Source organism: Paroedura picta, chromosome 4 (genome assembly GCF_049243985.1).
Source record: "Paroedura picta isolate Pp20150507F chromosome 4, Ppicta_v3.0, whole genome shotgun sequence".
NCBI classification, from domain to species: domain Eukaryota; kingdom Metazoa; phylum Chordata; class Lepidosauria; order Squamata; family Gekkonidae; genus Paroedura; species Paroedura picta.
The window spans coordinates 26,857,701-26,875,656 of record NC_135372.1 but is presented as its reverse complement, the minus strand read 5'-3'; the positions used below and the strand labels follow the sequence as shown (position 1 = coordinate 26,875,656).

The window sequence follows — 17,956 nt, the reverse complement described above, 5'->3', positions numbered from 1 at the left end:
GGGATATTTGTTCATTTTTCTGTAGTCTCTGCCCATGTTCAGAGGAACTCTGTCATTTGCAACGATTTCTTGAAATCAGTGCCGGCTTTGTAAAAAAGAATGTGATACTAGCCAATTCACACAGTGAATGAAAAGAGAGCATAACAATAGCTGGCCAATCAGATTTGGCTGCACGGTGACCTCATGAAGCCAATTCAGAACGAGGCAACCTGCCTCACTCAGAATGAGTGTTGAGAAGGAAGGCTGCATAGGAACATTTTTCCTGGGGGCAGGGTAGGGGGACATGTTTGCTTCAAATTTCTCACTATGGCTCAGCCCTTCCTCACCTTTCCCCGGTCAAAATCTCGCAGGGCCGGCTGTTGATCTCCCCATCGCTCCGGTGCCGTGCCTGAAAAGCAAAGGGGAAAAAATGAATTTTCTGCTTTGTTGACTGCTCTGAGAAGGATCTTCATTTATTCATGAATATTCTTAAATAAAGGAATAAACATTATTTTGTACCATTCTCTATGTTCTGCTACTCAACATATGCATTGTTTTGTCATTAGTTGTTCCCTGGCAGCAGAAAACCAGTGCCCAAATAAAGGGGGGGATGTCAGCAACATCCCTGCATGCTGACATCACTTCTGGTACTCACAGGAAGTAACTTCTGGTCATCACCAGTGAGGTCCCCGCCTCACCCAGAAAGTCCACCCTGCCCCCTGCTGGTTGGCAGGAGGGTCTGGCATTCCAACTGCACGCTGTTTTTGTGAAACTGACGGCTCAAATTTTGTGAAACTTATGGTTCAAATCAAACTTATTGCTCCATTTCTGCATTTGGGATTTTTCCTGCATGGTGGGTTAAATTTCCTGGTAACTGGCAGGGGAGTAGTAAAGTTCTCCTCACCCCTTACTCTATTGGCTTGCCAGGACAAACCGGGCAACCAGCAGGAGGGTTAGGAAAGGCAACATCAGAGGTGGGGGTGGGGGTGGGGTGGTAGATTGATAGATGTTTATTTGATACGTCGCTTCAGCCAGAATGAATTGTTTGACAATCTGCAATGGAAGAATGCAGGCGTTCTCTGTAAGCAGAACGAACAAAGTAAAAGATTCTTAACGTTTAAAATTGAGAGTTCAACATTTTAAATTTAAGAATCATAGAATCATAGAGTTGGAAGGGGCCATACAGGCCATCTAGTCCAACCCCCTGCTCAACGCAGGATCAGCCCAAAGCATCCGAAAGCATCCAAGAAAAGGGTGTATCCAACCTTTGCTTGAAGACTGCCAGTGAGGGGGAGCTCACCACCTCCTTAGGCAGCCTATTCCACTGCTGAACTACTCTGACTGAATTTTTCCCCCTGATATCTAGCCTACATCGTTACACTTGTAGTTTAAACCCATTACTGCGTGTCCTCTCCTCTGCAGCCAACGGAAACAGCATCCTGCCTTCCTCCAAGTGACAACCTTTCAAATACATAAAGAGGGCTATCATGTCCCCTCTCAACCTCCTTTTCTCCAGGCTGAATATTCCCAAGTCCCTCAACCTATCTTCATAGGGCTTGGTCCCTTGGCCCCAGATCATCCTCGTCGCTCTCCTCTGTACCCTTTCAATTTTATCTACGTCCTTCTTGAAGTGAGGCCTCCTCAAGAAGACTCCTCTAAATCACCGTTTGTATAGCTTTGGCTGTCTTCATGTACATGGTATTTATGAGCACAGTATTTAGCAACCTGTGTAGCAATGTGGGCCTTTCCTCTCCATAGAAGGAATCTGAATTTTTTACTGCTCCCAAACAACTGGGGACATCCCTGAATAGAGGAAGGATGAACTTGCTGATGTAAAAAAGAAAAGGCACCTAAAGAACACATGTACAAAAGTCTCGATCTCCCCTAAATTGCAAAGACAGAGTCTTTTGGTCCTTGAAACTTTCTTAAAATGGCAGTCCAGAATGACAAAGCCCTCCTATCATATTTAACTTCTTATAATATTTATCTTCCAGAAAGGAGAGATGGGGAAGAGGGGTGACATCAGCAATGCTGCTACATCATTTCCAGCAAAAACCTGGAAGTGTCAAAGAGTAGCACTAGAAATCACTGGAATACCTATAGGGAAACCACAGAATTTCCAGCCATTCCTAGAGCTACCCTATGTCAGTCCCTGATCCCCTCCTGGAAGTGATGTAACTGGTGCATGCAGACAGCTTAGCAAGGTGGGAAATATTGCTACGACTTCCTTTCTGGGTAAGGTACAGATGGGTTTTTTTGTCAAAAGACAACCGGCTTCCCCAAGAAATTTCAGCCTCAGAATGAAACTGGTACTCACAATGTCGTCAATTAGGTCCCGGATGCCACGAATGCCGAGGAGGATGCTGATGGGAAACAGGAGGGCAAACCAAGGTAGAGTGGAAATCTCCGGGATCGCCTAGAAGGAAGGGGAAGCTACTGGGATGTGCGCAATCATTAGGGCTAAGTTACAAGGCATGAAATGAGACTCTTGCGGCACAGAGTGGTAAGGCAGCAGACATGCAGTCTGAAACTCTGCCCATGAGGCTGGGTGTTCGATCCCAGCAGCCGGCTCAAGGTTGACTCAGCCTTCCAGCCTTCCGAGGTCGGTAAAATGAGTACCCAGCTTGCTTGCTGGGGGGTAAACGGTAATGACTGGGGAAGGCACTGGCAAACCACCCCGTATTGAGTCTGCAATGAAAACGCTAGAGGGCATCACCCCAAGGGTCAGACATGACCTGGTATACCTTTACCTTTATAAGGAATGAGTTCATCTACCTGTCCCTCAATCCCTTGTAAGGGTACCATATCAAAAGAGGGCCTCCCTCCAAGTGACAAGCTTTCTGCTAATTAAAGAGAACAATCAGGTCCCCTGTTCAACCCCCTCTTCTCCAAGCTGAACATTCCCAAGCCTTTCCTCATCGGCCGTGCCCCTCAGGCCCCAGAGCATCCTCATAGCTCTCCTCTGCTCTCTCTATTTCGTCCATGACCTTTTTGAAGTGTATTCAAATCTGATTGGCTACACCAAGAGTCCCCAACCTTTCTGAGCCTGTGGACACCTTTGGAATTCTGACAGAGGGTGGCGCCGTGACCCCTGATTGGCTGGAAGAAGATGGAAGGGGAAAGGAGCTGTAACCAAAGCCCCCCTCCCCCACCCAAAATTTTGCCCAAGGGTGCAGAGCACAGGAAAAGGTGGCCAGGATGAGGTCTTCACAAAATATTTTGGGTCTCTCCCACAAAAGTCACATTTAGCCTGAAATCAACATCAACGTAGCCCTGGACTGCATGGTCAACATTTCCAAGTTTGGGGTAGAGGGTGGAGCCACAGCCCCCGATCTGCTAGGAACACGATACCTGCAAGGCATCCGCTCCCCAAGCTCACCCAAAGGCTATGCCAAATGGCTGCTTAGTCCTCACCTGTAATAAAATGACGTGCAAAAAATAGAGATTCGCCAGCCGGTGAAATTGTTCGTACAAGTTGAGAGGGAGGAAGGTGAGGACGTTGTATTTGGCGGTCTTGATTGAGTTGCCCTGGTGGAAAATTAGTGGGTTTGAGCACACTGTTCCAAAACTCTACACCAGGGGTAGTCAAACTGCGGCCCTCCAGATGTCCATGGACTACAAGCGTTCGCTGGCAGGGGGCTCCTGGGAATTGTAGTCCATGGACATCTGGAGGGCCGCAGTTTGACTACCCCTGCTCTACACTGAGGCTTTCTACCAATGGGATTAATTGGGCCAATGTTGGTTTTCTTCTGGCATTCCTTTGAAGCTCCCCGCCAGCTAGTGTAATGCGTATCTATAGCCTTGAAGAGTGTGAATGCTCACAACTCCAAGCAATCTCACAGCTGTGTAAGAACCTGGGAATTAGACATCTAGTCTCTGGGTTTTGCACCCTTATACATCAAAGGGGCAGTTCTCCCACAGTTTGTTATGAGAGTCACGTCTAATGGATATAAACCTCATTCCCCTTTTCCCCCTATCTTTGCCAATTCCTCTGTTCTGTGTACCTCCTGAAGATGCTTGCTCTGCTGTAATAAAGACTGTACTGCTTTTGGACTAAATGGAGTCATCGTGGTTCTGTCTGGCAAAGAGATTTTTTTTCTGTGGGCTGCTTTCCTAGGATCTTGACACCTTCCTCATGGAAGCCCCCTAAGAGGAAAGAGATGGACTTTGGGGATGGTAAGCCATGAAGATAGGTAAAGTTCATTATTTGGGTTTTAAAAGCTCTCTGCTCTGTTGGACTACTAAGGTCTATGTTTTGGTTACATGACATGGTGAAAAGTCAAAATGTTGTGTGCTCTTTGAATGACTGCAAGATTCCTCCCAGGTTCTGCCCCACAGAAACCACAAATGGAGGTAAGCTCAAATGTCTACTAGATAATCTGAAATGCCCAGCGGGCTTTTGCAAGCATTTAACAGTGTGCTAAGAAAAAGACTGCATGTTGTCCATGCAGTCACAGCTCCACAGTCAGACAAATAATTTCCCACTGCAGGTTCTTTAGGCTCAGGGGAAAGACTGGCAACAAGCCCCCACCCATCATGAGCAAAATCAGATTCTGCGGCGTAAAAAGCAGCCTTTTTAGAGCTGACATTTGACCCTTGGAGTCTGACATATAATCAAAGTGGTAAATTTAGGGCTGCTAGGTCCCCTCAAGCCACCAGCTGGGGATGACGGGGTAGGGTGGGCCTGATCCATGCTGGAAAATTCCTGGAGATTCGGGGATGAAGCCTAGGGAGACAGGGTCCCCAGTGGTGTAGCATGCCACAGAATTCACCCTTCAAAGCATCCATTTTCCCCAGGAGAATAGCTCTCTGTAGTCTGGAGATGAGCTGTGATTCGGGGGGTTCCCAGGTCCCAACTGGAGGGCGGCATCCCTAGGTAAACCTGGATACATCTTGTAAAGAAATGCATAGTTTAGCCCTTTGTAAGGATTGAAACCTGGACTTCCCAGAATCTAACTCAATCCTTCTCAACTTTTTTTTTACTGTTGAGAAACCCCTGAAACATTCTTCAGGCTTTGAGAAACCCCAGAAGTGGCCCAATTGTACAGAACATGGTTGGGAAGCAGAGTTCCCAGCATTCGGCTCTTCTCCAGGGAGTCCTTCCTTCTCACGAGGTGGCCAAAGTATTTGAGTTTCATCTTCAGGATCTGGCCTCCTAAGGAGCAGTCCGGGCTGATCTCCTCTAGGACTGACCGGTTTGTTCGCCTTGCAGTCCAAGGCAAAATTATACTTAACTAATATAGATTTTTAAAATTATTGTTATATATTGCTTCAAAAATGAATTTTGAGGGAATGCAAAGGTCTGGAGAGCAGAAATCCCACCCCATCCCACCCCACCCCATAAGACTCCAGAAATCATTCCTTACCGCATATTTTTTCTTTTTCATACAGCAGGCGTACCTCTTCTGAAACTGCTCGTGATAAGCTCGGTCATTTGCTTTCACAATCCAGGTAAAATCTGGAACAATACCATGCCATCACTGAAGGCAGGTCTCAAGATACTTTTCCTGCCAGGAAAGATTAGCCTTTCCAAAGGTATCTAACTGTAACCCCAGTTTCTCCCACAAACTCCAGTTGAGAAAAGAAGTTATGGGGTTTGTTAATAGAAGGGGGGGGAAGTGACAAAAAAGAAAACACTGATACCTCCAGCCTACTGGCTTCCTCTTCCTTACAGGAAGGAAGGAAGAAGGAAGGCAGGAAGAAAGGAAATTAAATACTGGTAGACTTGTGGTAAAGTCTTAATATCCTGAATTATTTGCAGAATACCTTTGGCTGATGGGCAGGGTTCTGAGTGCATGTGGTCAGAAAACAACAAAAAAAGAAAAGCACATTCCCCAAGAGTGTACTTAACTAATATAGAAATTCTAATCCAAATAGCTGGCTGGGGAGAGATGCTGGAGGTATCTCTGCACCCACCATATTGCAGGCTTAAGGAATGGAGGAGAAGAGGAGAGAAGGCACAGGAAACAGCAAATTACCCACTGGGGACAGGTCCGTGAGATCATTGTTCCTATCTATCTCACTAGCTTTATGGAGAAGAGAGTTCCTATTAGAATCAAATTTAGGAGACATCACACAGAGAGTTATATCCAAGAGGAAGGAAGGAAGGACCCTCCAATCACCTATAACCATAGATAGGTAGAACTTAAATTAGGTGACGGTCTAAATCAACAAAGAGGTGAGGATATCAAAACAGGACACGCATACACAAAAGTCAGACAACATGATGAGAGTCTTTTCCCGTCTCTCTGCAGCTTTCTGATGTGGGGCTAAAATGCTAGGACATCTACCCTTCAAAGCAGCCATTTTCTCCAAGAGAATTGATCTCTTTAGTCTGGAGATTAACGATAATTGGCATCCCTATAAGCAGGTCCACCAATTGGGCTAGTAGCACCTTCAAAACGAGGAGGAGTTTCAGGATATGGACTTTTGATAATCCAGGTAATATCATAAATTTATACCCTGGGTAAAATAGCTTCTTTAGGGGCTTGTCTTCTGTTTCTTCCTTCTGTCAGAACTCTTCCTTCCCCCACACCCCCCTTGGGATGGTCCTTTCTCTCAGGACTCTACTCCTTGTTCCCCCTTGGGTTGCTAAACTTCAGGTGAGGGCTGAATCTCCCGGAATTACAACGATCTCCAGACTACAGAGATCAGTTCCCCTGCAGAACATGGCTGCCCTGGATGGTGGACTCTGTGGCATGACACCCCACAGAAGTCCCTCCCCAAACCTTTCCCTAGTATCCACCCTTCAGATCTCCAGGGCGGGCTTTCTCAACCTGGGATTTCTGAAACCCTGGGGTTTCTCAATGATCTTGAAAGGATTTCCCAAATGGGTGGGAGTTAATTTTGTAATATATTTTTTTAGAACTGTTAAGCAATTATCAGGTGAAATGACCATGCATGGTCATGTTGACCCATTTCCCCCCCCCCCTCCCAGCAGGGCCAACGATGGGCCTAGAGGGGGTGGGAAGAGACAGGGCTCCAGGTGGGTGTGTCCACAGTTCCCAACCATATTCATTGTGACTGTGACACTTCTAGCGTTTCTTAAGGCCTGAAGAATGTTCAGTAAAAAAGTTGAGAAAGCCTGCTCCAGGGATGTCCAAGTCAGGAGTTAGTGACTCTAGGGATGCTGAAAGATCTCTGTTAGGCTCACATCCTGTCTATCGGTCATTTGAACTTGTTCTTCTTTCTGTGAGGTTGGGGGAGAGATCAATTCAACTTTTCATCAGGTTGTTTCAATATGTTCCTTTCCAATTGTGCAGTATGTCTCCATAAGCTTATCTGCCCACTATGACTGCCATTTCCCCTGCTGTTTAACTGGAAGGCCTTTTTTTAAAATGGTAAATAGTAGGTACAAATTTAGAAGGGGAAAAGTGAACCGAAATTCCGTAGAATAGTGTGGAGTAAATGTATGCTAAGTGCATGGTTTGAATGCAGCTACAGACAGTTAAATCAGCCAAAGATCATAAATAAGTGGGGTTCCTGACCTCTGGTTGAGCTTAGAGATCTCCCAACATGACAACTGATCCCCAGACTACAGAGATCACTTCCCCTGGAGAAGATGGTGGCTTTAGTGGGTGGAGTCTGCAGTACTAGACCCAACTGAGGTCCCTCCCCTTTCCAAACTCCGCCCTCCCCAAGCTCCACCCCCTTTCCAAACTCCGCCCTCCCCAGGCTCCATCTTCTGAAATTTCTCAACCCAGATTTGGCAGCCCTATTTTAAATAAATGCTGTGGGTTTGGTTTTGTTTTTAAATCACAGTATTTGGTGTTCATCCTTAGTGGTATTAATGGGATATCAATCTAATTGGTTCCATAGTGTTTTGGAAAATTATCCGTTTTGAAGAAACCAGAGGCAGCCTGTTCAGCAGGCATTTGTGTCGTTTGGTGAGAAACCAAAAAATCCAGTCAAAGTGCTTGAACACAGCAAACTCGGTCTCAAACAGGCTTGATTTGAAACTTGCAGCATCCTCACTTGTGGTGTGGTCAGAATTTGTTTCTGGCGTGTGGGAGCACTGGCCAATAGGGTTCGGCTTTTTGCCATGGAGTGAGACAGCAAGCCTCTCAAATCAGCGTTTATTTATTTAGCACGTGTGCATCTCACCTTTCCACCGAGTTAGGGCCCTAAAGGCAGTGAACAGTTAAAAAGAGACTGAAAACCCATTTTAAAAGAATGCACAGATCTAAAACAGTGATTAAAACCAACATTTCACCCAGGTTGCAGAATTAAATGCACCCAATTATCCTTTCCACACACACATACCTTGCTGAGCTTTTGTTGCTTTCCAGTAATTGCCAGGAGATTCCTTGCCTGCCATTCTGTAATCTAGAAAGGCAATAAGCCAAACAGCAGTCATTTTCCCTGTTTCCAGTGTGTGCACAGGCAATAGGGGGGGTTGCTTTTAATTCCCCCCCCCCCAAAAAAAAGAACCCCGGCTCTCTGGGCTTTAGAGTTCCAAGTTTCTAAGCCTTGTTTTCAACACTACAATAGAAAATCTTCAGTTTTTATACTAGAATAGAATCCTGGAGTTGGAAGGGACCTCCAGGGTCATCTAGTCCAACCCCCTGCAGAATGCAGGAAAATCACAACTGCCGGCCCACCCACAATTCCATGCCCAGATGATGCCCCCCCCAAAAAAATAACCCAGAAACTCAGGCCAGTCTGGGCTAGAGGAAATTCACCTCCTCACCCCAAAGTCGTGATCAGCATTTCCCTAGGCATGCAAGAAAGGGCCACAAGAGCCAAGCACACTGGCACATTCCCTTCTGTCCACTCACTCATAATCTGCCTAAATTCACACACACATACACACACACACACACACACACACACATACCCAGGAGTAGTTGTGCAAGTGAGTGAAACATCAAACATAATTGTACAATAGTAATTTTGTGTTCCTTTATTTCACAGTGCTTCTTTCACAGTGCTTCTTTCACAGTGCTTCTTTCCCAATGCGCGCAAACCCAGAATCATTCTGAGAAATCAAAATGAAGTAAAGTTGGAAAGGAAGCAACCAAGTCCTCCAGTTAGGCAATCCTTTTGGTGAACCGTTAAAGTTAGTCTTTCCGAAGTGCACAAAGATTGTAGGCAGTTATGTTGGTGGGCCAGCAGCAGCAATGATGACGATAACAGCAACAATAATAATTAAGAATGCATTGTTATAATTGTTGTTGTCGTTATCGTTATTTAGATTTATTAGCTGCCCCTCCCAAGAACAGGTTTGGGGTTAGTAAATATAAAACGTTTAAAGGTAAAGGTAAAGGTATCCCCTGTGCAAGCACCGGGTCATGTCTGACCCTTGGGGTGACGCCCTCTAGCGTTTTCATGGCAGACTCAATACGGGGTAGTTTGCCAGTGCCTTCCCCAGTCATTACCATTTACCCCCCAGCAAGCAAGCTGGGTCCTCATTTTACCGACCTCGGAAGGATGGAAGGCTGAGTCAACCTTGAGCCGGCTGCTGGGATCGAATTCCCAGCCTCATGGGCAAAGCTTTCAGACGGCTGCCTTACCACTCTGCGCCACAAGAGGCAACCATAAAACGTTTAACAGTAATTTTTAAAAAATTAGCCTAAAACCCCTAAAAAGCCTGAAATTGAGTTCTCCAAATCTGACCACTGGGTCAGAATAATTCTGGCACTAATCTTATGTCCCGATCGCAATATGGTGCTCCCTGGCCCCAGGGAAGCACGATGGCTCAGGGTCTTTTCAGCCTTGGCCCGTGCCTTGTAGAATGAGTTCCCAGCAGAGATGCAGGCCCTGATAGAACTAACAAAGTTCCGCAGGGCCTGCAAAATAGCACTCTTCCGCCCGACCTCTGCTCCCCGACCTTACCCATTTAATGTGGCCTCTCTCACTGTTCCATCCCCATACTGATTCACACACACAGAGAGACATGCAAAATCCACCAAGATTGAGAAGAGCAATTGGACAGGACAGTGGGAGTTGGGGAATAAAAACAGAGATGTCCAGTTCAAAATTTGTTTTATTCTGTTTTATATGCTGTGCACTACCCCAAGCCCACTTATGAGGAAGGGCGGCCTAGAAATCAAAGTATAAAATTTTAAAATTCAAAGAAGTGACGTATCTGCCTCAGGGAGTTTTTAATCAAAAACTTGACACAGAGCAAGCCAAAGTAAGCTGTTGGAGGTGAGTCGCAGCAGGGGAAGAATTTGCACCCAACTGGACAGATCTGGGGTTTATTTCCTTGCAACTTTGCTCTTATACACATTTTTAAAATAATGTATGTGGAACAGGGAGGTTCCCCTGAGACCGCAGCGAGCCACTGGCAGTCTGAGTAGACAAAACTGATGGACAAAGGGTCTGATTCAGGCCAGACTAGCCAAATCTCATCAGATCTCAAAAGCTAAGCAAGGCTGGCCTTGGGTAGTATTTGGATGAGTGACCACAGAGGAGTCCCGAGGTCTCTGTGCAAGAGGCAGGCAATGGCAAACCAACACTTGCCTTGAAAACTCAATGAGGGCAAGTTGGCTGTAACTTAAGGTGGTCTTTATATAGACCTTCCAACTAGTGGGTCATATCCCCCAGGTAGACTTCTATAGCTGCCTCATACATCAACCAAAATGATGCTCCAGCACTGGTAAGCTAAGGATCACCTGCTTCCTGCATCAGCCTGCCATGCAATGTATCTGTGTTTGAATCCATGTCAGAGAAAAGCTTGACATTCAGATTTCCAAATGGCACTTTTCCTTGAATGATTAGTTTTCCCAGTAGGGCTAGAATTCCATCTATGGTCAACTCCATTTGGCTCAGTTCTTCAGACTCCCTTCTTGAAATTAGGGGCTTGGTGTCATGGCTTCCAGTCTGGGGAGCCAGGTTTGATTCCCCATTCCTCCACTTTCAGCCAGCTGGGTGACCTTGGCCCAGTCACAGCCCGGATGGTGCTGTTTTCATATTTGCATTCTGGCATACTTTATTTTTAGAATTAAAAGAGGACTTCGCTTATGACAGATTTACCAGTAAGAACCATCTAATTGTGTCATCCTGAAATAGAACATTAACATAGCATTAATAAGAATCACTAAAAGGTGTTTAAGATTCCATAAAATAACATTATTCAGGAGAAGACAATATGATTGGTTTATTTGTACATTCGTTCAATTTATATGCTGCCCTTATATTCAATTTATATGCTGCCCTGTCATAATGAGGGGTGGTATATAAAATGAATGAACGAACGAATGAACACATAAATATATAAATATACTAAAAACTAATAGTTAACATTACAGAGCCACACAGGATTAGAATCATAGAATCATAGAATAACAGAGTTGGAAGGAACCTCCTGGGTCATCTAGTCCAACCCCCTGCACTATGCAGGACACTCACAACCCTCTCGCTCATCCACTGTCACCTGCCACCCCCTTGAACCTTCTCAGAATCAGCCTCTCCGTCAGATGGCTATCCAGCTTCTGTTTTAAAATTTCCAAAGATGGAGAACCCGCCACCTCCCGAGAAAGCCTGTTCCACTGAGAAACCATTCTGTCAGGAACTTCTTTCAGATGTTCAGATGGAATTCCTTTTGAGTTAATTTCATCCCATCGGTTCTGGTCCGTCTCTCCGGGGCCAGAGAAAACAACTCTGCTCCATCCTCTACATAGATTCAGAGTCCAGTGGCACATTTAAGACCAACAAAGATTTATTCAGGGCGTGAGCTTTCGAGTGCAAGCACTCTTCCACTGACCATCATGATAATGGGAATATATAAGCAAAGTTAATCCTGTTAAATTAGTAAACTGTGTCACAACATCCAAATACAGCCATATGATAATTCTTTGCCAAAACAGCCAATCAGTCCCCTCGAATCCAGTTGTAGTTCACAAAAAAATAGGAGAAATAAAACTGTCTATATCAGTGGCCCCGCCCCCCGCCCCCCGCAGTAAGAAATTAACCAGGCCGCAAGCAAATGAGTCGCCAAAGTGGCCGATTAGCTTGCGGCCTGGCAAGCTTCTTTTTGGGGGAGGGGAGAGGGAAGCAGGGCCGCCGGCGCAAACATGAGTTTGCACCATGCGCAGCCGCAAACGCGCATGCGCAGCAGTTTTTGCGAATGCGTGCATGCGTGGCAATTTCGCGCATGTGTGCATGCGCAAAAGTTCTGCGCAAGCATGTTTGCAGCCGCACATGGCGCAAACGCGCATGCGTGGACCTGTCACGCATGCGCGAAATTGCCACGCATGCATGTTTGGCGCCGCATGTGGCGCAAACACACGTGCGCGGTGTGCGCGGTGTGCGCGGTGTGCGCGGTGTGCGCGGTGTGCGCGGCGTGCGCGGCGTGCGCGGCGTGCGCGGCGTGCGCGGCGTGCGCGGCGTGCGCGGCGTGCGCGGCGTGCGCGGCGTGCGCGGCGTGCGCGGCGTGCGCGGCGTGCGCGGCGTGCGCGGCGTGCGCGGCGTGCGCGGCGTGCGCGGCGTGCGCGGCGTGCGCGGCGTGCGCGGCGTGCGCGGCGTGCGCGGCGTGCGCGGCGTGCGCGGCGTGCGCGGCGTGCGTGGCCGCCGGATCGCCCTCCCCCCACACACCGGTCCGCAGCCTTAGAAAGGTTGCGGACCACTGGTTTATATCAATGATCAACAGCTTCCACCCCACCATTTGCTGCTGGCCCCATCTGTCTCCATACGAGTGTGAAACATTCCTACAATCAGAAGCTGAGCTGGCAGCTGTCTTGTCCTGGGACCAGAGAGTTAAATTCAAAATTACATTTTATACTACTAACAGACACATAGTCCCAATTAAAATAAATTGTGAGAAATGTGGATACACGAGTTAAACAAGGTTAGCACACATACATAGTGAGATAAAAAAAATCTATGTCCTTGTTGAGTCAAGGGTATGTCATTGTTTTAAGTGTTATAATAACTTGCATTTCTACAGTCTCCCTTTCTAGCCTGTTCTAGCCTGATCCTCTACATGGCATCCTTTTAAATACCTGAAGATGGTTATCAGATCCCCTCTCAGTAGTCTCCTCTCCAGGCCTTGTTGTATTGTGTGTGTGTGTGTGTCATCAAGGCAAGAGTCATTCAGGGGTGGTTTGCAGTTCCTGGCTCTGTGTAGCAACCCTGGACTTCCCTACAGGTCTCACAAGCCCCTGAGGAGGTGTCCTTGTATGAGCAGGATTATTCAAGTGCACCAAAAAGCAGTGAGCCAACCTCGGAGATTACCTGACGGCATTTGCATATCTGCAGGGCATCCGACCGTTCAATATTCTCCTGGGTCAGATTCCCTTTTTGTGACAGCCTTTTGGTTTGTGCAACGGGATGGAATGTGGGTAGTTATTCAGCCCCTCTCCACTGTCCTTACACCGTGGTGGGACAGCCGATCTTTCTTCCGCTGATCACTTTTGAAGTTTGCTCATTCCCTACCTTATGCAGAGTACAGTCATTTGGGTTTGGGGGTGGATGTTATGGGGGGGGGGGGGACTGGCTTAGCCAAATAGGGATACCAACTTTCATGTGGGGCCTGGTGATCCCCTGAAATCAGACCTGGGCCTAGTCTGCACACAATAGATAATGCACTTTCAATGCACTTTAGAAGTAGATTTTCCTGTTCCGCACAGGAAAATCCAGCTGCCAAAGCACATTGAAAGTGCTTTATCCTATGTGTGCAGACTAGGCCCTAGACCTCCAGATTTATGGAGAATAGTTCCCCTGGAAAAAATGGCTGCTTTGGAAGGTGGAGTCTATGGCCCTGGACCCCGACTGAGGTCCCTCCCCAAACCCCACCGCCCTAATCACGCTAAATAATGCACTTCCAATCCTCTGTCAATGCATTATGCAACAGGATTTTACTGAACAGCAAAATCCACTTGTTAACAGTAGCTGAAGTAGATTGAAAAACTACATTATTCAGTATGTGGGAACGCACTCCCAGGAATTTCTGAACCCATCGTAAAACAAGAAGTCACTGGATTTGGATCCAAGGAAACCCTGGGTTTGACACCACTATCAAAAGAGATGAACCGAGTGGGAACTGGCCACAGGATCCATTCCTTGGGAGGCGGTGGGTTCTCTTTCTTCGGATGTTTTTTAAGCAGAGGCTAAATTGCCATCTGACAGAATTGCGGATTTTATGAACTTGGACAGATGGTGAGTGGGTGGGCAGGAAGGGATGTGCCAGTGTGTGTCTCTTGCGGTTCTTCCTTGCAAACCCAGGGAATCGCTGACTGACACTGTGGGATCAGTCAAACAATCAGGAGGTGACTTTCTTCCAGGCCAGGCTGGTGGTGGGGAGGGCACCTTCTGGGCATGGAATTGGGACCACTGTGAGTAGGCATATGTTGGGATGAGAGAGATTCAGATCCGCACGCAGATATCTGAGGGTAAGCAAAGTCTGCCGACTTTCAGCCAGCTCCCCCCTAAGCGCAGCGTCCTTTATTCACGTCACTTGCAAATTACATGTATCCATGTATCTCTTTTGGCCTTCAGGCCTGTACTCCACCACAGAAGTTTCAAGCTCCTATTGTTCTTTGTGCTCTCTACTTGCATTGTGATAACAGCGTGCTCAGCAGTTCAGTTTAGCAATACACACACACACTAGGTCTGCACCACAAACATGTAGTTGTGAATTTCCTGCATTCTACAGAGAGTTGGACTAGATCAGTGGTCCCCAACCTGCGGGCCGCGGCCCAAGCTTGCGGCCCGGGAAGCTTCTTACTGCGGGAGGGCGGGGAGAGGGAATCAGGGCCGGGCCGCGCATCGCGCATGCGCGGCCCGTGCGTGCGCGGCCCAATGCGCGGGCATGGCCCGCGTGGGCGTGGCCCGCGGCCATGGTCCTCGCAGGCGCGGCCCGATGCCCTGTCGGTCCCCAGCCTCAGAAAGGTTGGGGACCACTGGACTAGATGACCCTGGAGGTTCCTTCCAACTCTATGATTCTATGATCGTCTTAACTTTCTTTAAAAATGAATTTCAGGCAGGCAGGATGTGCCTGCAGGCAGGCATCCATACAGGAAGAGTAATGTTAGTCCTTCCACCTCTGAGGAAAAACCACTCTTGCGTACAGACAACCTTTTCTATAGCTCTTGGACAAACAAAAATAAATGCCTTTCTTTTTCTTCATCTTGCTAGTCTATGCGGAAGTAGATGGCTTCAAAACAGGAAGTTCTGTTTCACAATCCTGGCGAATAGCTATTGATGACACTTCTCTTCCATAACTTTGTCTAGTCCCCTTTTAAACATTTATTTTATGAAAATATCTTTTATATCTCAATCTTCTCCCATGGCTCAAGGAAGCAAACAATTCAAATGTATAGAGTGATAGAACCATAGAGTTGGAAGGGGCCACACAGGCCATCTACTCCCACCCCCTGCTCAGTGTAATATCAGCCTCAAGCATCCAGGATAAGGATCTCTCCAGCTGCTGCTTGAAGACCACCAATGAGGGTGAGCTCCCCACCTCCTGAGGCAGCCCATTCCTCTGCTGAACTAGACTCCTAGAATCCTAGAGTGGGAAGGGGCCACACAGGCCATCTAGTCCCACCTCCTGCTCCATGCAGGATCAGCCTCAAGCATCCAGGAGAAGGATCTGTCCAGCTGCTGCTTGAAGATTACAGATGAGGGGGAGCTCACCACCTCTTTAGGCAGCCCATTCTACTTCCGGACTACTCAGATTGTGAAATTTTCCCCCCGATATCTAGCCAATATCATTCTACACATAGTTTAAACCCATTAATGTGGGTCTTTTCCTCTGCTGCCAATAGGAACAGCTCCCTGCCCCCCCCTCCTACCTTTCTCAGACTCTCTCAGACTCTCTCAGACTAACCCAGTGGTTCTCCACTTTCCTAATGTCATTACCCTTCAAGACAGTTCCTCGTGTTGTGGTGACCCCCAGCCATAAAATTAGGCAAGTGTCCTTTCCCAGCAATTAAACTGAAACTGACCAATGGCGTCAAGATCCCTTGTTCATGATTGTATATAAATTGTTTGTTTTTTTCTGGGGCTTTTCAGTTCAGTTCTGCCTCTTGTCCCGCCAAGCTGTGCTGCTACCTGGAGCACCTGGCGGGAGACTGCGCTACTACTGGAGCAGCAGGTGGCCAGGTGTGGGCGCCTGCAGGAGGAGCTGCAACAGTGGCAGCGCCCCCCCCCCGGCCAAGCCGCTCGCCCTGCTGCGGCCCCTGTGAAAGGGTCATTTGACCCCCAAAAGGGTCCCGACCCCAGGTGGAGAACCACTGGTCTAACCTATCTCACAGGGTGCCAGTGGTGGGGAGAGTCACAATTCTCACGGAGCTCTCTCAGCCTCACCCACCTCAAAGGGTGGGTGTCTGTCGTGGGGAGAGTCACAGTTCTCTCAGGGAACTATCAGCTTCACAGGGCCTTTGTAGTGGGGAGAGTCAGTTCTTTCAGAGCTCACTCAGCCTCATCTACCTCACCAGATGTCTGTTGTGGGGAGAGCCACAGTTCTCTCAGAGCACTCTCAGCCCCGCCTACCTCACAGGGTGTGTTGTGGGGAAAGGAAGGGAAGGCAATTTGAAGCCACCTTGGGACTCCTTCGGGTAGTGACAAGCAGGGTATAAAAACTAACTCTACTTGTAACTTTTCAATATTAGATTGGAACAACAAGGGCAACGGCAAAGTCCACATCCTTCAATCACAGAATTCTTTTTCACTCTCGTAGGTTTGAGAAAAATGGGTGTAATTGTCCAAGAATTTGGACGGAAGCCTCCGAATTTGTTTTTGAAAGCAGAAGTATAAAGACTTCTGAGATCATATATCTGCCCCCCCCCGGCCCCCACCGCCACTGCCAACGCCCACCCCTGCCCCGGCAAGAGTGTCACCTTACATCAAGCCTGCATTCTGCAGTCTAAGCCAGTGACATTTCCTGATGCTTTGCCCTTTCAAAGCACTGGACAGACATCAAAGCTCAGTCCTGCCTGGCCCTCACCTGCCTACCTGATTCTTTGCATAGTTTTTTTTCTTAAATTGATTTTTTTTTTCCTTCCAGCCACCCCTGCAGAATCATCCCAAACTCCCATTTCCTGGAAGGAAGTGCAAAGAAAGGCTGCAAGACATCTGTTCCTTTCAGAGCCCCCGCAGGGGAGGGAATTATGGGGAAAGCAGAGGGAGCTACATCAGACGAATGGCACATCTCTTACCCCTAGAATCACAGAATAGAATCACAGGATCTTAGAGTTGGAAGGGACCCCCGCGGTCATCTAGTCCAACCCCCTGCACAATATAGGAATTCACAATTACCTCCCTACCCACAGTGACCCCAATTTTATACCTCAATGATCCCCCCCCACACACACACACACCAGAAATCTCCAGAATCCAGCCTGGCCTGGAGGAAATTCACCTACCACCTTACAGTGGCAATCAGCAATTTCCTGGGTAGGCAAGGAAGGGCCACAAGAGACAAACACTGGAACATCCCTTCCTGCCCACCCAATCACCATCTGCCTCCCCCACGTCCCCCCAAAAGAGGCCCGCCAGACAGGCCTAGAAGCTGCAAGCAGGGAATATAGCATTTGACATTGAAAGGTAGACTGCTTCTAAACATGGAGGCTCTTTCCACCAAGCCATCAGCCATCGATACACTTGGTGGTAGAAAGTGCCAATTTATGGTGGCCCTGTAGGGTTTAAGCAAACAACCAAAGAGGGGAAACAAACTCGAAATCTAGTTTGTGTCAAAAGGGTCATACTACAACAAACAAAAAGAAAATTGTGAACAATCGGCAACATTGGTCCTTGTGCGGAATGGCACTGAATGTCAGACAGTACAGTTTACAAGCATTCCTGCTGAATGAGTATATCCTATGAACCACATGAAACCAGATGCATTTTGCCTTCTTCAGCCTTTCTCAGTGGTTACAAATACATTAGATATACAGAACACACATTAAAGAATCATAGAATGGGAAGGAGCTATACAGGCCATCTAGTCCAATGCAGGATCAGCCCAAAGCATCCAAATTAACTATCTGTCCAGCTGCTGCTTAAAGACTGCCAGTGAAGAGGAGCTCACCAC

At 47.5% G+C, this 17,956-nt stretch overlaps 1 protein-coding gene across 7 annotated transcripts in view; it reads right to left on the bottom strand.

Moving 5' to 3' along the window:
- The window catches only part of ATP8B3 (ATPase phospholipid transporting 8B3), an 81,552-nt gene that overhangs the window by 40,552 nt on the left and 23,044 nt on the right, over positions 1-17,956 (bottom strand). For all 7 annotated transcript variants that reach the window (XR_013229959.1, XM_077332059.1, XM_077332057.1 and 4 more), the window contains exons 2-6: positions 8,242-8,304; positions 5,346-5,437; positions 3,394-3,507; positions 2,297-2,395; positions 327-388 (exon numbers count right to left, since the gene is read on the bottom strand). Coding sequence is in view for 6 of the 7 variants with exons in the window: in XM_077332059.1 (XP_077188174.1) it covers positions 327-388; positions 2,297-2,395; positions 3,394-3,507; positions 5,346-5,437; positions 8,242-8,296 (422 nt within the window). In the remaining variant the exon portion in view is untranslated. The remainder of the gene's footprint in view (positions 1-326; positions 389-2,296; positions 2,396-3,393; positions 3,508-5,345; positions 5,438-8,241; positions 8,305-17,956) is intronic.